The sequence below is a fragment of the Electrophorus electricus genome, chromosome 18, assembly GCF_013358815.1.
Source record: "Electrophorus electricus isolate fEleEle1 chromosome 18, fEleEle1.pri, whole genome shotgun sequence".
Classification (NCBI taxonomy): Eukaryota; Metazoa; Chordata; class Actinopteri; order Gymnotiformes; family Gymnotidae; genus Electrophorus; species Electrophorus electricus.
Genome location: NC_049552.1, coordinates 6586731 through 6605381, shown reverse-complemented (window position 1 = coordinate 6605381; position 18651 = coordinate 6586731). Strand labels below are relative to the sequence as shown.

At 42.1% G+C, this 18651-nt stretch overlaps 2 protein-coding genes across 2 annotated transcripts in view; one reads left to right on the top strand and one right to left on the bottom strand.

Annotated features, from left to right (window-relative positions):
• The window catches only part of mtor (mechanistic target of rapamycin kinase), a 73378-nt gene that overhangs the window by 18162 nt on the left and 36565 nt on the right, over positions 1-18651 (top strand). Inside the window, 6 exon segments of the mRNA XM_035536463.1 lie at positions 531-693; positions 1370-1462; positions 2220-2366; positions 4026-4168; positions 4397-4559; positions 6157-6302. Of these exon segments, the coding sequence (XP_035392356.1) occupies positions 531-693; positions 1370-1462; positions 2220-2366; positions 4026-4168; positions 4397-4559; positions 6157-6302 (855 nt within the window).
• On the bottom strand, positions 10969-14565 carry angptl7 (angiopoietin-like 7). The gene is made up of 5 exons (XM_027021134.2): positions 13896-14565; positions 12255-12355; positions 11962-12156; positions 11653-11848; positions 10969-11523 (listed from the first exon to the last, which is right to left on the bottom strand). Exons 1-5 carry the CDS (start codon positions 14263-14265, stop codon positions 11354-11356), a joined length of 1032 nt encoding a protein of 343 aa, XP_026876935.2. The 5' UTR covers positions 14266-14565; the 3' UTR covers positions 10969-11353.

Sequence of the window (18651 nt, the reverse complement as noted above, 5' to 3'; positions counted from 1 at the left end):
ACAGTTCAGTGCCAACCAATACAGGGAAATCCATGCCAAACTATTCTCTTCTCTCAAAAAAAAAAACGCCTTGAGTGGGAAGCCTTGACAGCTAATTTCAGAGAGTTATGGTTGCAAAGATGCAGTCCCAACATCTCATATCAGCTAAGCACGTCAGTGAGGATGGATGTGAGTCAGGTGACCCTAGTGCCTTGTGTCAGAGAGGCATCCACATTGTCAAATCTCTCCAATTGAAGCAGCAGAGCTCGTCAGCACATGTTGAGCCCAGTCTGTACTGATTCTTTAAAGCTGTACTGAGATAAGGAGTGGAGATCAAGACTCTTTAATCTAAAGAGCACAGTGCTCCATTCTCAATGATTTCACAAAATAAGTGCTGTACTGCAGTAGCACCAAGTTTAGAAAATAAATATGATGCAGTTTAAATTGTTTGAGTAATATGATTATTTGAAAGGAATCTCCTAGTGTTCCCTGTACAAAGAATGATCATTTTCCAGCTTTCCAGTTTGTTTTTGCTTTGTTTTGCACTCTAGGGTTGCATTGGAGACTTTGGATCGCCTGACCGAGTCCCTGGACTTCACTGACTATGCCTCCAGAATCATCCACCCCATCGTGCGCACTCTAGACGGAACGCCTGAGCTTCGAGGCACTGCCATGGACACCTTGTCCTCCTTGGTCTTCCAGCTTGGCAAAAAGGTGCCTGCAGTAGCACAGTGCCAGTGCATGCTTTCAGTTCACTGTCCATAAATAACAGTGTCACAATATTTCCATGACTTCCAGTGAAGAGCGCTTGAGGGCTGCTTGAATAATTCCATTGATGAGGTCAGCCGGCAGAGAAAGTGCTTCCCGTTTCCCATAACTCTATGTAGGCTCTCAGAAGTGGTCCACTGATGATGTCACGAGCCCACTTTGAGTTCAGAACGAGGCTGTTAATGAGAGTGGGATGATGTCATTTTCCTTTTTATCACCCCTCCCGAGGTGCATATAAAACTACCGGGGCAACATGTGGCCCCCATGAGCAGAAGGCGTGAGGTGTGCAGGTTTTAAACATGAAAAGCCCTGGGCCTCAGTTAGAGGGGCAGCAGTCTGTCATCTGGCTCGGCGCTAGTGGAAAGGGCTGTTTAGCGTCTGCAAGCCTATGGATCACACACTTGTGCACAAAACAGCACTTGCAGGCACGCATAATTACAGACACACTGAGAAGGAAACGCATATGTACATGCACATTCCTTGAGGGCTCATTTACTAGCTCATGTACATTTAATAAAAACCCTAACAGAAGCTCTCAGTGCACATAAGATATGCTGTAACGACGCTCCTGCAGACGGTCATTCCATTAATGCCTTGTTCTACTTTTTTTGTTGTTGTGCAGTACCAGATCTTTATTCCCATGGTGCACAAAGTAATGGTGAAGCACAGGATCAGCCACCAGCGCTACGAAGTCCTCATCTGTCGCGTCGTCAAGGTCAGTGCCCTCAGCCCCTCAGGCCCCTCCACCTCGTTTCTCGCAACGCTTCGCCGTTCCACAGTGTGCTGTCCCCGCTGAACCAGCACTGATGTCAGTGACGATGAGGCGCTCAAACCGGGGGGCTATGGCTAGAAACAAACGGCACATTGTCTGCAGGTGGAGGATGTAGCCTCCATTTCCTGGAACTTTGTGTGAGTCACCAGTCGTTCCTTGTTTGTGAACCCAGATTTCCCACTGCAACACACGAGGCCCCTACCCTCCATCCAAAAACAATTTAGATGTCTTATTGCCAAATGTAATGCTTCCTGCTGACATCTCGCAGCACTTGACAGGACGTGCCATGCTCCTAAGTTTTCCTGAAGTGTTGCTTTCTGAACTGCGGAGAGCACCGTCAACCATTTGGAACAATTCAGAGGCAATAGTTCTCTGTCCCAGACACAGCTCTCGGCTTGTCACATCCTTTTCTCCAGTATAGTATTAAGTTGAATGTCAGTAGTTAGCAATAGCAGATAAGTCAGCACTCTAAGCCTAACATGCCATTGCCATCATCTTTGTTGCTCATTTATACCTGCAACTAGATTGTATTGTGCATCAAACTATGTTTTGCCATAATTTAAGACCTAGCGTATGCATTAGACTAAGATCTAACACACTATGGGTTTTCTGGGTTGTTGTTTTTTTTTTTTTTTTTAATGTCCCATTAAGATGCTGTGTCTTTGTGCAGGGATTTTTAACATTGATTTCTAATTCTCAGGGTTATACCCTTGCCGACGAGGAAGAAGACTCTCAGATTTTCCAGCATCGCCAGTCACGTAGTAACCAAGGCGACACACTGGTCAGTGGCCCAGTGGAGTCGGGTCCGATGAAGAAGCTGCATGTCAGCACAACTGCACTTCAGAAGGTCAGTAGGTGTCCACTGGGCTCCCTGTGATTGCACTCTATGGTTTATTGCTACCAACTGTTTTTGCCACATTGTGACCTCCTTTTAAACATAAGTCTGCAGTGTTTATCTGATAGACTAGCTGTTATTATATGTCAACTGAAAGTCAGGACATGGTTTCAGTTTCTGTGTCGCATTTTGCACGGTGGTGGTTGTTGTTGTTCTTGGCCAAAGCTTTATGAAGATAACAGGTTTTCTTCATGTTCCCATTCTTTAGTGAAGTTTAGTCTCTCATCTGATAACTGAATGTCTGTTAAGCAAATGTACTAACCAAGGCACACTGTTAAGTCACTCACAATTGAAAGGCATGTTAAGAGGTTTTCAGGACTGTTGTTCTTTGTAACCTTATCTCAAGTAGCTAGAGTAATTTCCTTCATGATGGAATGTGCACCAATAAAATTCAACATGGTTTCTCTGTGCAACAGTTAAAATTCTCCACAAAAAATATATATTTGCCTTGGAATGAAGAAGCCTAATTGACAAAGCAGATGACCATTAAGTAGATAAACCAGCATTAAAACCTTGCGTTAGAATTACATTGTGCTTTAGCTTTGCCCTGGCAGAAAACACGTGACTGAATTGTGCCGAGAGCAACATGTTTCTGTAAGTTCCCCATAGCGTGACTCTTACTAGTTGCGGGTCTATGGCTGACTGGAAATCATAGATGTGGCATGGGAGCGGTGAAGTTTTGTCAAAGATCCCGCCAAGAATGGTTGTGGCCATCGCGGTTTAGTCTGTTATCGATTTTCTGTTCAGTTTTCTGTGACTGGCAAGCATGTCGCCACGATTCATGGCAATCGCTCTAAAAGATAACCAGATCTTCCCTCCCTCTCTGTCACCCAAACCTTGCTCACTCTTAAATGATAAGTAGCAGAACCAGCTGGTCTCCTGTTTTTGTCTTCATTCGGCTGACGTGAGAAGGCTTAGTAACATTTTACTCACTCACAACCATTCATATTCACTGAGGAATTCTGTAACTGAGCAAGTTCCTTTCAGACCAGTAATTCTTTGTGTAGTTCTAAACGGTGTCTCATTCCTGTTTCACGTGCCATGCCGCATTTGGTGCCTATGCTGCCTGCCCCTCTGTCTTTACGATCTACCGACGGTGTAGCATTATGGGGTGCCTCAAGACCAGTGAGCAATCGACCATGCCATCTGACCTTTTGCCTGATTGGCTGGTACACTGCTTGGTTTTTTCGTGAGAGAGGGAACCTGTTGTCCTTCCAGTTAGGACATGGCCAGTTACATTCTCAGGAACCTGCAGCACTCCAAGTCTAAATACCACAGCACCTACGTGTCTGTCCCTTGCTATTACAATTTTATAGTAATCGATTTATAATTTTCTGCTTTTAGAGTTTGTCCCCGACGCTTTTTTCCTCCCTTCACAACCAGAAAGCGAATCAGACTCGGTGATCAAAAGCAGTGATCCAAATCAAATATAAAACGAGGCCAACATGTTTAACTTCAAGTAGAATGTTTGCCGTCTCAGAGGACTCATCATGGATCTTAACACTAAGCATAACTATAAAGGAAAGCCATACTTTGATGTAGTACCCTTTTAGTTGACCCGGCCTTCCGACGGGTCTCTGAGCGTTGGCTGTTCACCCTGTGTGTGTGCAGGCGTGGGGGGCGGCCAGGAAGGTGTCAAAGGACGACTGGCTGGAATGGCTGCGGCGTCTCAGTGTGGTTCTGCTGAAGGAGTCCTCCTCCCCGGCCCTGCGTTCCTGCTGGTCACTTGCCCAGACCTACATTCCACTTGCCAGGTGACTCTCTGCTTGCCAACCACACTTTGACCATCTTCCGTTAAGATCCCGGTTTTTGATAATCCCTGGTACGTTTGATATTTATTGTTGTGAACGTATCTAAAATATGCATTAATGACGCACAGTTACAAACTCATTTTAAGAATTCTCTGTGTTGCGTTGTCCTTCCTGAACATTCCGTTGCTTGCAGGACCCAAAGACTGATTATTGTGCGTCTCACTAATGCAGGGATCTGTTTAATGCTGCGTTCCTGTCATGCTGGTCGGAGCTAAGCGAGGACCAGCAGGACGAGCTGATCCGCAGCATCGAGCTGGCGCTCACATCTCAGGACATTGCTGAGGTCACGCAGACCCTGCTCAACCTGGCCGAGTTCATGGAGCACAGCGACAAGGTCAGCCAGAGCCTTGTTCACAAACACAACCTTCTTATGTACATACCTGTAATATAATAAGTTCATGCCCAAAAGGGTCCTACTTTTTTGTGGCAAGCATGCTCTAATGCTCTTGTTTAAAGGGAAAATGGTAAAAAACAAACAAACAAACAAAAAAAACTATATGACATTACATGTTGCTAGTTAGCCATAGTGAAATATATTAACATTAAACATATAACCTAAAGGGCCCAAGTCTTTATATGGAAGTACAAGTGTTGTCTGTTGATTTTTCTAAGTTTGATTTTTTGACTTTAGGGTGAACCTCATGACCCCCTGATTGAAGCATCTTCTTTTTCTCCTTTTTAACTTTTAAAAAAGAGTTGAAATGTTCTGGTAATTTACAAATGCAGGTCAAGTTGGTACATCATGCACTATTGTCAAGGAAGTTTTTTAAATTAGGGCCATTGAGATATAATCAGTAAGATTTCTAAAGTGATGTCTGACCCTGATGCAGTTTCATGAGCAGAACCGGACTTTAATAACTTTATAGTACTGTGTTCCAGCATAGCCTGGGGCACTTATTTGTTTGAAAGAAATGAGCTCCCATTTGCAGAGCTTTGCCCTTCTGTTGAAGCATAGACCGCTGCCACTTGTTGGTGCAGTAAGGCTAAATAGTCAAAGATAGAGGTGCACTGACCAAATTCCTTTGGTTTCTACCAGTTACAACTACTCATCTTCTGGTAGGTGGATCCTTTGGAAGGTGATTGCACTTAACCTCTCTACAGCCTAAAAGCTACTATCTGCAAACTAATACTGGAGGCAATATGAAAAACTATCCTAGCAACTTACCAAGCTTTCTCTTAGTTTGAAAATGGTTCACACATTGTGATGGTTCACATATTCTATATACTGGCTAGCACTGAACTCTGATTCTGAGTAAAACATCATTCATTATAATTCCTGTTTGATTATGAGACTCGGTTGGCAATTTAATTTATTATTTACTGTTAACTTGTTTTGCTGGAGGAATGAGTGGTTGATGAAAATGCTTTTTGAGCCAGTTGGGTTTTTAGTAGTTGTAGACTTTATAGTATGTTGATATTAATGTTAATTGTTACCTCAAGATGCAATAGTATGCTAATGTTATTTGTGGTAATTGTTTTACCTTTCCTTCAAACTGTGGATACCTATATATGTATTTTGGTAGGACAATTTATGTATTTTATCACATTTTAATGGTATCTGAGCATTTAGCTGTAAGAGGTCATTTTATTCCAGTATTATGGGTCATGTTTAAATCTTGCAGGCTGACAAACATGCCCTTGTAATATGATGTGAAATATTTAAAGTACTTCTAAAAGCTGAGATTTGTCTCGTGTTGTTGGAAAAAATACCTCAAATATGATGTGCTTCCTCTTAAACTACCACATCATTCCTATGCTTCTTGAAAAGAGCTGAAGGATGTTGTACTGAATTTCATTCCGCAGCAAAAATAAGTATGTGGAAAGGAAGAAGAAATTATCCTGAACATTTTCACGTTCTGTCCACTTATTTGTTCTAAGCGCGTTGCATTCATTTTCATTGATGTATTCGTTTTCCTCTGCATTCGTTTCAGGGGCCACTTCCTTTAAGGGATGACAATGGAATCGTTCTTCTCGGGGAAAGAGCTGCTAAATGCCGTGCATATGCCAAGGCCCTGCACTATAAGGAGCTAGAGTTCCAGAAAGGCCCGTCTCCCCTTATCCTGGAATCTCTCATTAGGTAGGAAAACAGACTGTGTTCGTTTCAACATTTAGAACAACAAAAAAGATCAGATTTCTGAGCATGTGGGCTTAGTCTGCATAAATACTAAAATGTCAGTCACTTATATTTAAGGCTCTGTTTTAAATTACATTAATTTGACTCATCTGCAATTTCTTCCGATTCTGTCATGCCAGTGGGTTTAAAGCAACGTGGGTGGTTTGAATCATGTTGCTGCTTCAGGTGTGTTGTGCATTTTGAGTCTTTTGAAATTTGATTCTACTAATGTTGCCAGGTAGAGCGATACTGTATGGTTTGTTTAGTAGGCTAGCAACCACGCTGCGTCTCAAAGTTAACATGTGTTAACCTTAAGGAGGTAAATCATTGGAGCACAGAAATCCTCAGGTGCTACTTGGAGGCCATGAAGGTTCATTGTTTATCTGCACTTTGAATAGACCAAATAGCCAGAACATGCAGCTGAGTTCAAAAGCCTCTCACATGTCTTTTCTGCAAACAGTTAAGTGGAATACCCTTCAAGTTTGGGAAGGCCAAATGCAAGGGGCTTCTTTTGACCTCATGCGCACTGTTCAAAGTAGTTGTGATTTTATTTGTCAAAACAGTAAGGTACAAATACTACTGGGTAGAGAGCTGCATGAGTTTTGTAGATTAGTTTGGAAGTTAAAGGTTATGTTAATAGGATTATTTTTGTTGGTTATATTTATGCACATTGATTATGACACGTCACATGCAAGAAACCTGGAATAGGTGGAGGGATATAGTTATTAACATGAAGTTACATGGAATTTACACTTTTACCAACTTAAAACTGGGCATCTTGTCTTACGATGAAATATACTCACTGACTCATACATATTCTTCCATTTGTAACATGCGGTGGCCCAAGTGCCGCAGGGCGAGGGGCAGGACGCGCCGACTCCTCCGACTGGGACGAACATTTATTAACATTTAAAGACACAAAGGCACTCACACTTATCACCGACAAGAAACATGAAACGGTTAACGCTAAACAAACACGATACACAAGAATACAGCTAACAAACATGTTACATTTAGACATTATGCCGACAATAACCAACACCCTGCACACTTTAACATGGGTTTATATACATAAACATGAACGAGGTGCAGGTGTGGTTACAGACAAGACAGTCCTCCCACTGCACGTGGCGGGCCGAACCACGTGACTCGCGGGAGGCGAGCGTTCCGTGACGGCGTTTACTTTTTCTGTTGCTTTATCTGCTTTTAATGTAGAATGAGAAAAGAACAGGTTCCTCATTATAGCTGAAGCAGGAAAAATATATCAGTATCGGTCAAGCTCTGCGTGTCACACAGTGGCACTTCTGTGGCTTGATTCAAATGAACTGAATCAGTGTTGCACAGGCTCCTGTTGCTGCTGCTGCTTCTGTTGTTGACCTTTAAACTTAGTTTAAAGCTTAATGTTTTTAAAGTTGGTTTCGAGTATTGATGTCTTTGGCTCTGCACCCCCTGCTGGACAGAGGCCTTGCTCATCTTCACATCTTCTTCAGCCTACCCCCCCACCACATCATTTTCAAATTGTAGTATCACTTTTTATATTGCATGTATAGATGTCAACAGGTTTGTTTTTCAAGCTTTTAATTTAAATTGCATCTCATTTTTTCCTTTGTGTGTCTGGCATGGCCTTTTCAAGGGCCTGATTGAGTTTCGAACCAGCTGTGAGATGTTTTCAGCTCCCTCTCTAGGGATGCCTGTAAACAAGCTTTACTCTTTAACATGTGATGCTTGTTTGTGGTTATTCTACTGTAATTGCGGATGAGGCCCATGTGGAGTACTCTTTTAATGATCCTGGTGTGCGCTGGAGCTCTTTGCTTTTCAAGTCATGTTTTATCTGGGGGCTGTGATTTAGTTGTGTGAGCCTGGATCTTCTTTGTGAAATTCCATTGAAATTACTTTGCAACAACAAAGCTACTTTATGATTTGGTTTCCCATTTCTTTGGAGCAGTGAAGCAATGAAATGAAGCAAATGAAGATTGAAAACGTGAAAAACATTTGTTTATACAAATGATTCTTTATTCATAAAGAAGGACTTTCTAAGGAGGAACTTGGGATTGTAAGTGCTGTCAGGAGCCAGATGAGGATACATCAAAACAACTGTAGTCATTCTTAAAATGCTGGCGCTAGATATAAGATGGGATGTGACTTTCTTATAAAGCTCAGAAAATTATTCTATGAAAAACTATAAAGGTGTCAGAAACACACATCTGACCTACATTTCCAGGTAGTGATTGTCTCACCAGTGATTCACATGCCCCTAACCTCCCGCAATTCCAGTACTTCTGCGTTGTGCCATTACCACTTTCCCGGAGCCCGTTCTCCTGGTGTCTGCGGGAAGAGTGAGGCAGATTTCACAAGGAAGCTTTCCACCGTAAAGCCAGAGGTTTTGTTCCCAAAGCATCCCTGAGCAGGTATTACCAGTGGAGTCAGCCTTGCATACCAGCGCGCAGCAGCCTGATCGGCAACCCAACAGGTGCTCATCCAGCCTGACTCATGGGGGAATGCTCAGAGGTGCCCTGGGAACACCAGATTATGAAGCACTGAATAAATCGCCAGAAACAGCCTGATTAGGTTTGCCGTTAGTGCCTCATGGGCTGAGTTGCACGTGCAGGATGAGGCAACAGGAAGTTGCTAATGACAATACCAGACAAGAGCTTGGCGACCAACACAGAAAGCGAGCCAGGGTGTGCTCAGAAGCAGGATGGAGGCTGGATTGAAGAATGGTTATATGCTGTCTAGGCAAAACCTACTCTTTTGGCACACTTAATGCAATAGTTTAAGCTTGAGCGATCATCATTGATAGAAATGACATGTGAATATGGCTCATTTCTTTGACCAGAGTTGACTGAGTTCATTCTGCACTGCAGGGTTTTTGAATATGTGCTATATGTTGCTTGTGAGACTCCTGGTAGCCCACGCCAGTTCCTCCTAAAAATCGGGCTAATTTTATGACGTTTAGTCATAAGATGAATGTGCTTTGGGAAAGCAGCAGGTTTTGAGAATTTGATTTGTGCTTTATTTTCAGTTTAAGTATATCGTTCATGATCCAAACATACATAAACTAAGGTCACAGCATGATGCTTGTGTGTGCATGTGTGTGTAACTTGGTCTGTCTGTTTACAATAAATGAAGTGAGTCTCTGAGTAATGACCTACCGGTACTGTGGCAGGAGACAGAACCCTGAAATTAGGCCAAAGAAACATCGATTTTAAGTTTCATCTGAAGGAATTTCATCCCTGCTGTCTGCTTTACACTGACTTCCCCATGCACACCATCCATTTCAGTGGTATGAGGGGCCAAGCCACTGGTGGAATATGAAATGCATTACAATACAAATAATTAATAGCTCACTGGAATACAAAACATTTGAACAACTATTCTTTAATTTTGTGCTTTGTGAACAAGATTGAAATCTTTCTTGATATACAGATTTTGTAAGGTTAAAGGTTAATTTCAGGCTTTGTGGATTAATAAAAACTTCATTTGCTCTGAATGCTTTTATTGTAAATGCTCTGTCATATTGTTTTGACAGTTATCTTAGCGCAGTAATATGTTTAACTGGCCTCTCCAATATCTGTAGCTTTGCTACATATCCAAGCAGATGCTTTCACCTCAGATGCTTGTGGATGGGTCATAAAATGATCTACTTATATTTGGCCCGTAACTCTTATACCGTAATTTCCTTGATTTGACTTCAGAGAAGTCAGCCCCATTATTTCTAAACCCGATGTCACTAATCATGTACTCAGTAAGCCCATTTTAATGAGAGCTTGATTAGTGAGTGAGGTTGAGGCAAGGCTTCGTCTAGTTCTCCACTAAATGAGTTGGCCTCAATCCCTCTACAAAGGCTGCCTGATAAATGGCTTTGAGAAATGAGTCCTATCCTCCAGGGGGACGGTACAGATGCCAGTAAAAGGTCAAGCTAAGCCCCATACTTCCTGCTACTGTGACCTTATACAGACCTCCCAGGATCCCAGAAGACCTCCACCAGCTGTAGGGAGTCTCAAGCATGTTTATGCCACATGAAGAACCTGTACATGAAATGATGAAAAGACGGTCCATGTTTCTGTGGCTTTACATTTGTGTCTTTTGCCCTTTCTATGGATCAGTAGCTTTGTTCTCATTGTGACTTTTTTGTTAATTGTGTTTGGGGATTTAGTATTTTATGAGCATGTCTCTCCCATGCAGTTTTCAATGCTTTTTCTTCTTTTTTTATTTCTTTTTACATTTTTAAATTCAATTCATGCCCTTTTTGTGTGTATGCATGAGGATCAAAAGAGCACATGGTCGCTATGCATTTCATTTGTCTGTTTTTTGACTTTTTGATGCCTGGGATTTTATGGCTCTTAGTGTAAGCACTTCTGGGTATGCAGGCCTGGGTATGCAGTTGTGGATTAAGCCTGACACCAAGTCCTAAATAGATGTTCAGTTTTACAACCTTTTTGCAACAAACACTAGTTAACTGATGTAAGAGAGACTTGGAAGTAGAGACTCATTGGATTGGTGATTTTTAAATGTAGTGATGCGAATCCTAAGGGTCAAGTGCCCCACACAGTGCAGTGAGGCAAAGTCTCATCTCTGTTTTGCATGATGGCACAATTGTTGATCTTTATAGTATCATATAATATGACAGTTTTTTAAAAATACAATTTATTTCATCATTCAGTGGCATATAGAACTGTACACATTTTACATTTACACAATTCAGTGTAATTTATCTGTGAATTTACCAAAAATAAATTTATTTGCTAAATTTATCTAGCAAGTTTACTAGATATTTTATGCCTTATTATTCAGTGGCACAAATGGTTCCAGAAAAGCGTAAAGAAAATAAAACATTTACGATAAATATCAAAACTACAATTTACAATCATACATCACACATTCAGTCCAGAAAGGCTCTGTAGTACAAATGCATAGAGATGTTTTTTCAGGTATAGGTGCAAGTATTAGTGGGTGCTGCATAGACTTTGTACATGGTAAGCAAGGTTTGTGGGGGTTTTTGTACGCAAAGTGCTTCAAGGGGTGAAGTTCTGGGGCCGGATCTTCATCTCCACCCGTTTGAGGGAATAGTTTGGTCCATGCCAGCCATACCAGGTTATGCCATCACTGTTCTTGGTGTGGGCGCCGTAGCGGTAGAACATGCCATTTAGATTGGAGTCAGTACAGCAGTTGTACCAGTACCCACCTACAAGAAAAGGCAATGGGGCACAAAGTTTGGAATGCAACACGCTGTGTGACCGAGCGCTAACAAGCAAGGATAACTGGACCGGTTCCTAGACTGGACCGGTTCCTAATGAGTGTCCTGGTCCCTTACCTTTGCGAAGCTGGGCACAATCATCTACACACTTGTCGTTGTCCTTGTGCTTGGTGCTGAAGTTGGTGTTGTTGTGGTAGCGGAGAGAGTCTCCGGCGTTTCCGCTGTAGTTGGCTAGGAAGAGCTTGTAGCTGTTCAGCTCGTTGCTCAGTGTGAAGAAGCCATATTCGGTATAACGCGCCTCGCCCTCCCAGTCCTGTGTATGGTCAACAAACAACAGCTGATGATACGCGAGGAAAGGCTGCAGGTAAGGTCCTCCTTTTTACCAGATACAGCTTCCTTGTGATGAGCTCTCTGGAGCATTCTTACCTCCAGCTCTATCCTGAGCACCGTGGGCTGTCGGGTCAGACGGAAGATGTGCTCATTGCCGAGCCAGAAGTCTCCACGAATTGTACCAAATCCATTCTTATATTGCTTCCAGTCCCGGTCGAAGCTGGTCAAACCCACCTTCCGCCTCTGGATTACCGTCCAGCCGCCTCCATTCGTCTCCATATCGCAGTACACCTAAAACCAGTGGTTCAAAAATGGAGAAATTAGATTTTTTCAATGCTCATTTGTACCCTCCAAGACGCACTAATACCAAACCTGGTATTTTCACTTACATCCAGATCAGGTGTTCTTAGAAAATCATCTTTTGGTAATTTGTACTCCCCAGAAATTTTGTAGTTTCTGTTGTACAGTGATGCACAGTCATAAATTGCATCTGTGGAGGAGAATGCAGGTAAAGGTTAGACCTCAAAACCGGACACTCTGTTACACAGTTTGCATTGTTTTTTTGTTTGTTTTGTTCCTACTCTGGATAATTTTGAGTGGTATCAGGATGACACCTAAAGCAGGAACATCTGGAACAAATGGCCTGAGTGTGTTTCCAGCATTTGAGGAACCTGAGAACAAAATTGTCTGGCTCAATAGCCAGCACAATAGCTACTGAACTTGGGGATTGCATCACTGAAAGGGAAGCTTAATTGGTTCTCCTTGAAGCCCTGGGGCAGTTTGTACTCTTTAATACTACACTAAGTCTCTCAGACCCTGTAGAGTTTGCAAAGTTCTAACAAAGCTCTACTGTGTTCTCTGTAGTGGAAGAAGAAAATAAACTAGGTAGATGACTGACCAAATGGATAATAATGGGTATTAAATTACATCATGCTTTGTTTAACGCCAGCTTCTTCTTTAGAAGTTTAATAGTGTGGAATAACCTAAACAGCACGTGTGATGGCCTTTTGATGGATTCTGCCCCTTTATTTTTGTGACATTCTTGAGACTCTAGAGGCACTAATTATGGGCTGTGACTTGGCCACTTTTGTGCAGCCAGACATGCTTGGATACTGTCATTAGTGACTGCAGCTCTAACAGTTTTGGACATTATTGTTCTTACTCTTCAGAAATATGTTAATAGTTTTTGTGAATTGAATAAGTGTGTGTGACGGGGTGGGAGTATGAGTGGGAGTTGCATACGAAAATGCATGCAAAGAACAATTTAGGCATTAGTTCAAACACATTTTGTTGTTTTTTGCTGAGCCCCTGATCTTGGTTGTCTTAAGAAGATAAGATAAGATCTTTTTTCCACTACATCACTATTTAGTTAGGAAATTATTGAAAATGGACTAACTGTAAAGACAGAAAAGGCGAGACAAAGCTTCTGTTGAACTGGGAATCAGAGACGGCTGCAGAACTTGAACTGTTGGACTTGTGGGAAATGGAACGCTTTGTAGCCCTATAGTGAACATGCACGGTTAGGAAACCGGCTTGCACTACCAGCTAGGACTAAAATATTGTAAAACGGTTGGATATCTTAGAGACTTGGTGTCATTTGGCAGACTTTTCAGTGTTAAAAATCTTTTTTTTTTTTAAATAGAAAAAGAGAAGGAAAGAAAAGCATACTTTCCTTTTCAGCCTGTGGGCTGAATTGGTCTTGTGAAACTGTCTTTGTCACCTTAAGCTCACAAATGGTTCAGATTGTATTTCTCCAAATGACCGCACATGCCAAGTAGTGACACATGTCCACAGCATATGTGACCCACGACCCCAGAGGGTGAGGGCAGCCAAAGGACATGGCCAAGCAGTAGAGAAGTACACACACAACACCCATGCAACTGCATGAACACACTCTTGCTTTGTTGTGTACTTGCTTTCATTTACCATTCAGAACAGGAGCGCATATAAGACGGTTCGGTATAGACGTTTATCCCACTAATACAGATGCGCATTCCCAGCGGGCCCCTCCACCCGCTCCGTCACCTTACCTGAGGTGGTGTGCGGGGCTGCCTGTGCGGCCTGCAGCTGCATGATCTCCACGCGGTTGTGGATCTCCGAGTACTTGCTCTCCGCCTCAGTCACGCGCGCCTCTTGTTGATGGTTCTGCTTCTCCAGCTCCAGCACCTGCCGAACCAGGCTCCTCACGTCAGCCTCCTGCCTCCTTCCCATGTCCTCCAGCAGGCTGCTCAGGTTGGCCACCTGCACCTTCAGCACACGCACCTCGTCGCAGCACTGAGCCCTGGCCGCCTTGGCTGGCACCGCCCGCTTCTTTGGGGGCACCTGGGCCCACGTCGGGCACAGCACCACGAGCAGCAGCGCGACCGCTACGACCGCTGTCCTAGCCGTTGCTGTTCTCATGGTCCCACTTTAAGAAGGCACCGTTGATCCTCTTTGGGCGGAGATGACTGCCGGTCCTGGAGGTGTCTGTCTTGAGGCTGTGCCGGTGCGTTCTTGAAACACTGATGGTAGACTGTTTGTCTGAGAAAGCGTGGGCTGGTTTGAGTGCAGTCTCTGGTCCTTGCTGGGGCCGTCTGGCTTTTTATTCTTGCGCCGTTTCTGCCGCAGCTGTTCTAGGGCCTTTGCTCTCTCCTCTCACTAAAGGGTCCAGTCTGTATGCATCTTAAATATCTTTACGTGTGCCCTCCCCTTTTGGTCGGGCTCACACTGACGCCCTGCCACCTCTGCTAGCTCCACCACCCCCGGAGCTTCAGCTCTTGCGCACGATCTCTCTCTCTCTCTGCGTCTGTGTCTCTCTCTCTCTCTCACACACACACACACACACACACACACACACACACACGCTTCTCCACCCCCTCCTGCCTCTGTCTGGTTCTACCCTCCAGCTCAGTTTTCATCAGGTGTGCCATGTGCCTGAACACACTTTGTTCAGTACTTTTTCTGCACCCACTATACATGGCATGAAAGAGTATTCACAATAAAAATAATTTCTCAGATCCACAGAGATCAGGCTTTACTGTTCAGTTTTTAAACCCTGTAAGATTTATGACAAATGATCTTTTATGTAATGCTTTTATATGGTGGTGGGAGGAGTGGTACCCATATCTTCAGTAATTGCTCGCTCACAGCTAGTAATTGCTACAGTTACTGCATGCCAGATGAATTTGTCTTGAATTTCAATTTATCTTTTGACTTTAGTTTTATACAAAAGTAATGTGTGTTGAACTACTGACGTTGGTTAAATAAATCGGTTCCAGTAGTCCTAATCTCAGTTTAGAATGAATTTCACATCCTACTTAACTGTACATAATATAAACAGTTTGACTGCAGAATTTAGCTGGTGCTAAATTGTTCGCAGGAAACACACGTCCATTTCGTCATTTTGTGAGCTGTGCTGCATGCCAGAATAATGGTTGGCACTACCTGGATCACAATTCAGTGCGTGCTGGGCATGCCACTGACACAACTACTTTATGGACCTCTGGGGTCTCCTGTGCCATGTACAGAGTAGAAAACAAAAGAAAACAGATGTGAGCCTGTAAGACGGCTCCAGAAAGCTGCTTATGGGTGACAGATGGCCTAATAACAGTGATGATAATCAGTTGGAGGAAAATCACGGTGTGGAGAGAGGGTAGCAGAACACAGACGTGTGGGTGCGTGTGCGCGAACCACTGCTGGAGTGTGTGGGACAGGAAACACCCTCCCTAAAGTGTTACCCTAGTGCTTGATTAGGAGTGTCTCAAAAAGCAAAGCTCCTGGATGCTGAGCCGCCCAGTTCTTCCTTATTTATTACAGTCCAACTGTACCTGTCTTCTCAGTTTGACTCAGTTTTGCTAGTAAACTAATATACCATTAAAGCATAAAAAGATATACATTAATTTTACCTTTATGAAGTATTATTTCTTGAAACTGCATTATTCCTTGAACCTGCCATTTCAAGGAATAGATAGTGCTTTATCAATGATTTTCCTATGAAATTTAGCTTTGATCATAGTCTCTCATGGAATAGCCACACCAGAGTAACTGTGGTTTTGCTTATGGTGATTATTGTAATGTCTGCTGGTGACTTTGCTAATGCCTGTTTATTATCAGGCCATAGTAACGGAGAAATGCACAGTTTATGTGTAAAACCCTGGCTGTTATGTAAATGTGAGAGAGTCTGATTTTCTTCAACATGTCATTTTTACTGGAACACAGTCCTTCTCTTGCCATATAAGACTGCAGTTTTTGGCTTTTCGGGTAACAAATATTTTTGCAGTGTGCTTATGCTGTCCTTTGAGGTCCTTCTGACATCTGTTTTAGGTGTTACCTAAATGATAATTTTCTCCATAGCAATCATTTTGTCTATAATAAGTTTGTTTTGTCTCATGTTCTAATGGACAAGAAAATGGTAAATACAGTGATGTCCACTCTAATTTAATAAAAGTAAATAATACTGTATTAGACCAATTCAGTAGTCAGATCATTTCCTATGAATATGTTTATCATAATTTCCAGTGAAAACTGGATTCTTCTAAGCATAAACTTATCCAGTTTATTTTCTTATCGCAGTTCTTTAGACAAACAGTGGATTTGTCATGAGCCATAATTCATTTAAATTCTGCTTAAATGTACAAATAGGTCTGTCTAACCAGAGCACACAGCTGTGCAGGAAACTATATACACTAGTAATTATATTCTCTTAAAATGAATTACTTGTGGTCAAAATATAAATGAAGTAATGTTACGTTTTGTGTTCATTTCTGAGAATCCTGAATGATTCATGCTGGCATCTTTGTGCTAGTATATGCTTTTCCTCTGAACAAAAGCCAACTTCCTATTTCTTGTATGTACTCCCAGTCATAACATGACTCATCGTTTAAACAAATATAATTTGTCTAACAAATATTTTCTGAATCCTCTGTGAGCTAAAGCCACTTTGTCAATTTTCAAAACAGTGGAATTATAGATGTAGTTCCAACAGTGAGCCATTTAGTATTTTTGTATGTTTTTTTCATTTGATAGGAAATGAGAAAAGCCTGTTATTACTTTATTCTCTAATCTTACCAAGCTTTTACTTAACAATCCCATTTCATTCATATTTGAACTTTATTTTACTTGTTAGTCTTTCAGATTTGTCAGTCATTTATTCACCTATATCTTTACTTTCAACTTTAAGTGGGTTACACACTAGATTTGTCGGGCAGATGAAACACATCCTCCAAAAATCCCAAATGAAGGTATGCACTGCGCCATTTGCCGTTGACACATGGACTGCCAGTTGGTGCCCAGCTAGGTCTTCCAGTCCTTCAGCAAGGCTTCAACGTTTTCAGGGCCACTAATAGCCTTTTTATTACTGTTTTAGATTAAACTCTGTTAAACTGTGCATAACCAGTAGTAGCAGCAAAGTACCTGTTTTGTTTTTGTCTTGCACAATGTGATGTTTACTGGAAGAAAATAAGGTTCAAGTGTAGACACCTTCATTGTCGTTGAAAGGACAGGATTAGTTTTAATGTACTGTGCTCTTTGTTCTTGCTTAGTTTTTGCTTCTGAAGGGGCGTTTTAAGATACGCTCCTAAAGAGGCAGAATTTCTCCTTAAACATAAGTAGCCATATATTCTGGATTTTATCAGACAGTGTGTAGTAGCCATGTGAAACAGTGGTGTGTAAAATTCTTCCCTCATCAAACTTTATTTTCAGCAGGGACAGAGTTAAACCCCTAAGTTTATTATTCCGAAAATTTGACCTTTTTTTCTCACAACTTAAAAAGTCCCGACCAAAAATAAAACACTGACGTTAAAGGTTCTTAGCTACTGCAGACCAGTGTGCATAGTCATAAAATGATCAATTCACTCCTTTATAAACCTGGTTATATAACACTATGTCTTGCAATATGGTATTTGTGTCCACAAGTGTTTCATGTCAGAAGGCGCTCGTGCCAGATGTGTTCAGTCAAAAGGCGATAAAGTGCAAAGGTTTTGATGCTCAGTGAGGCCAGGCTGACACTGCCAGTTCTGACTATGCATGGGTTTAAAGTAGGGGAAGAGAACTGCACAACCCTCACTGCAGAAATTATATCATTTTTATTAACCTTGGGTTTTCTGGTTTGTGTTTTGCCTGAAATTATTAAGGGGAAAGTGTATGCACTCCCTTATCCTCCGCCGTGAGAGACCACAGTACAGATACCTTCGATGGAGTAACAGGATGTCTGCTTTTGTTTGTTCTGTCACAGGCTGACCATTGGTCCTTTTGATCTTCTCCCTCTGAATCACAGACATATAATGGAAATTCTCATCTTTTTTGAAGAAGAATGTCAACCAAATGTGCAGTGTAAACAGGAAGCTTTCTGTAACTGCTCTCGATGACTGAAAGACTGACGTATCAAATACAGTTCTCACCTGTTGGTACACTGCCATGTCACTGGTTTGCTGTCACAGACAGCAGATTGTTGGGTGAGGCATAATAGCCGCAGTGCCGCCGCTAACCTAGCATTTAGGAGCATCAGCTTAGACAGAGGCTTACAGTTTAGCTGTGTGGTCTCCATCTGGCTTGAAATGTGTTGGACATTCTTTTGACCAGAGGGAGCATTCTGTTTTAGCTGTCAACAAGGAAGCCAATCTTATGACACTGACTACATCTATGGATGTAAGGTGATTGCAGAGTAAAATAATGGTGTTTTTTGTTTGTTTTTTACTTGGCAACAAATAATAATGATGACATTTTACATTTGTTTTTCCTTTATTGCATAATGTTTCTGTATCTTATTTACATTAAGTGGCTGGTTATACTGAGATTTATTTTTACATT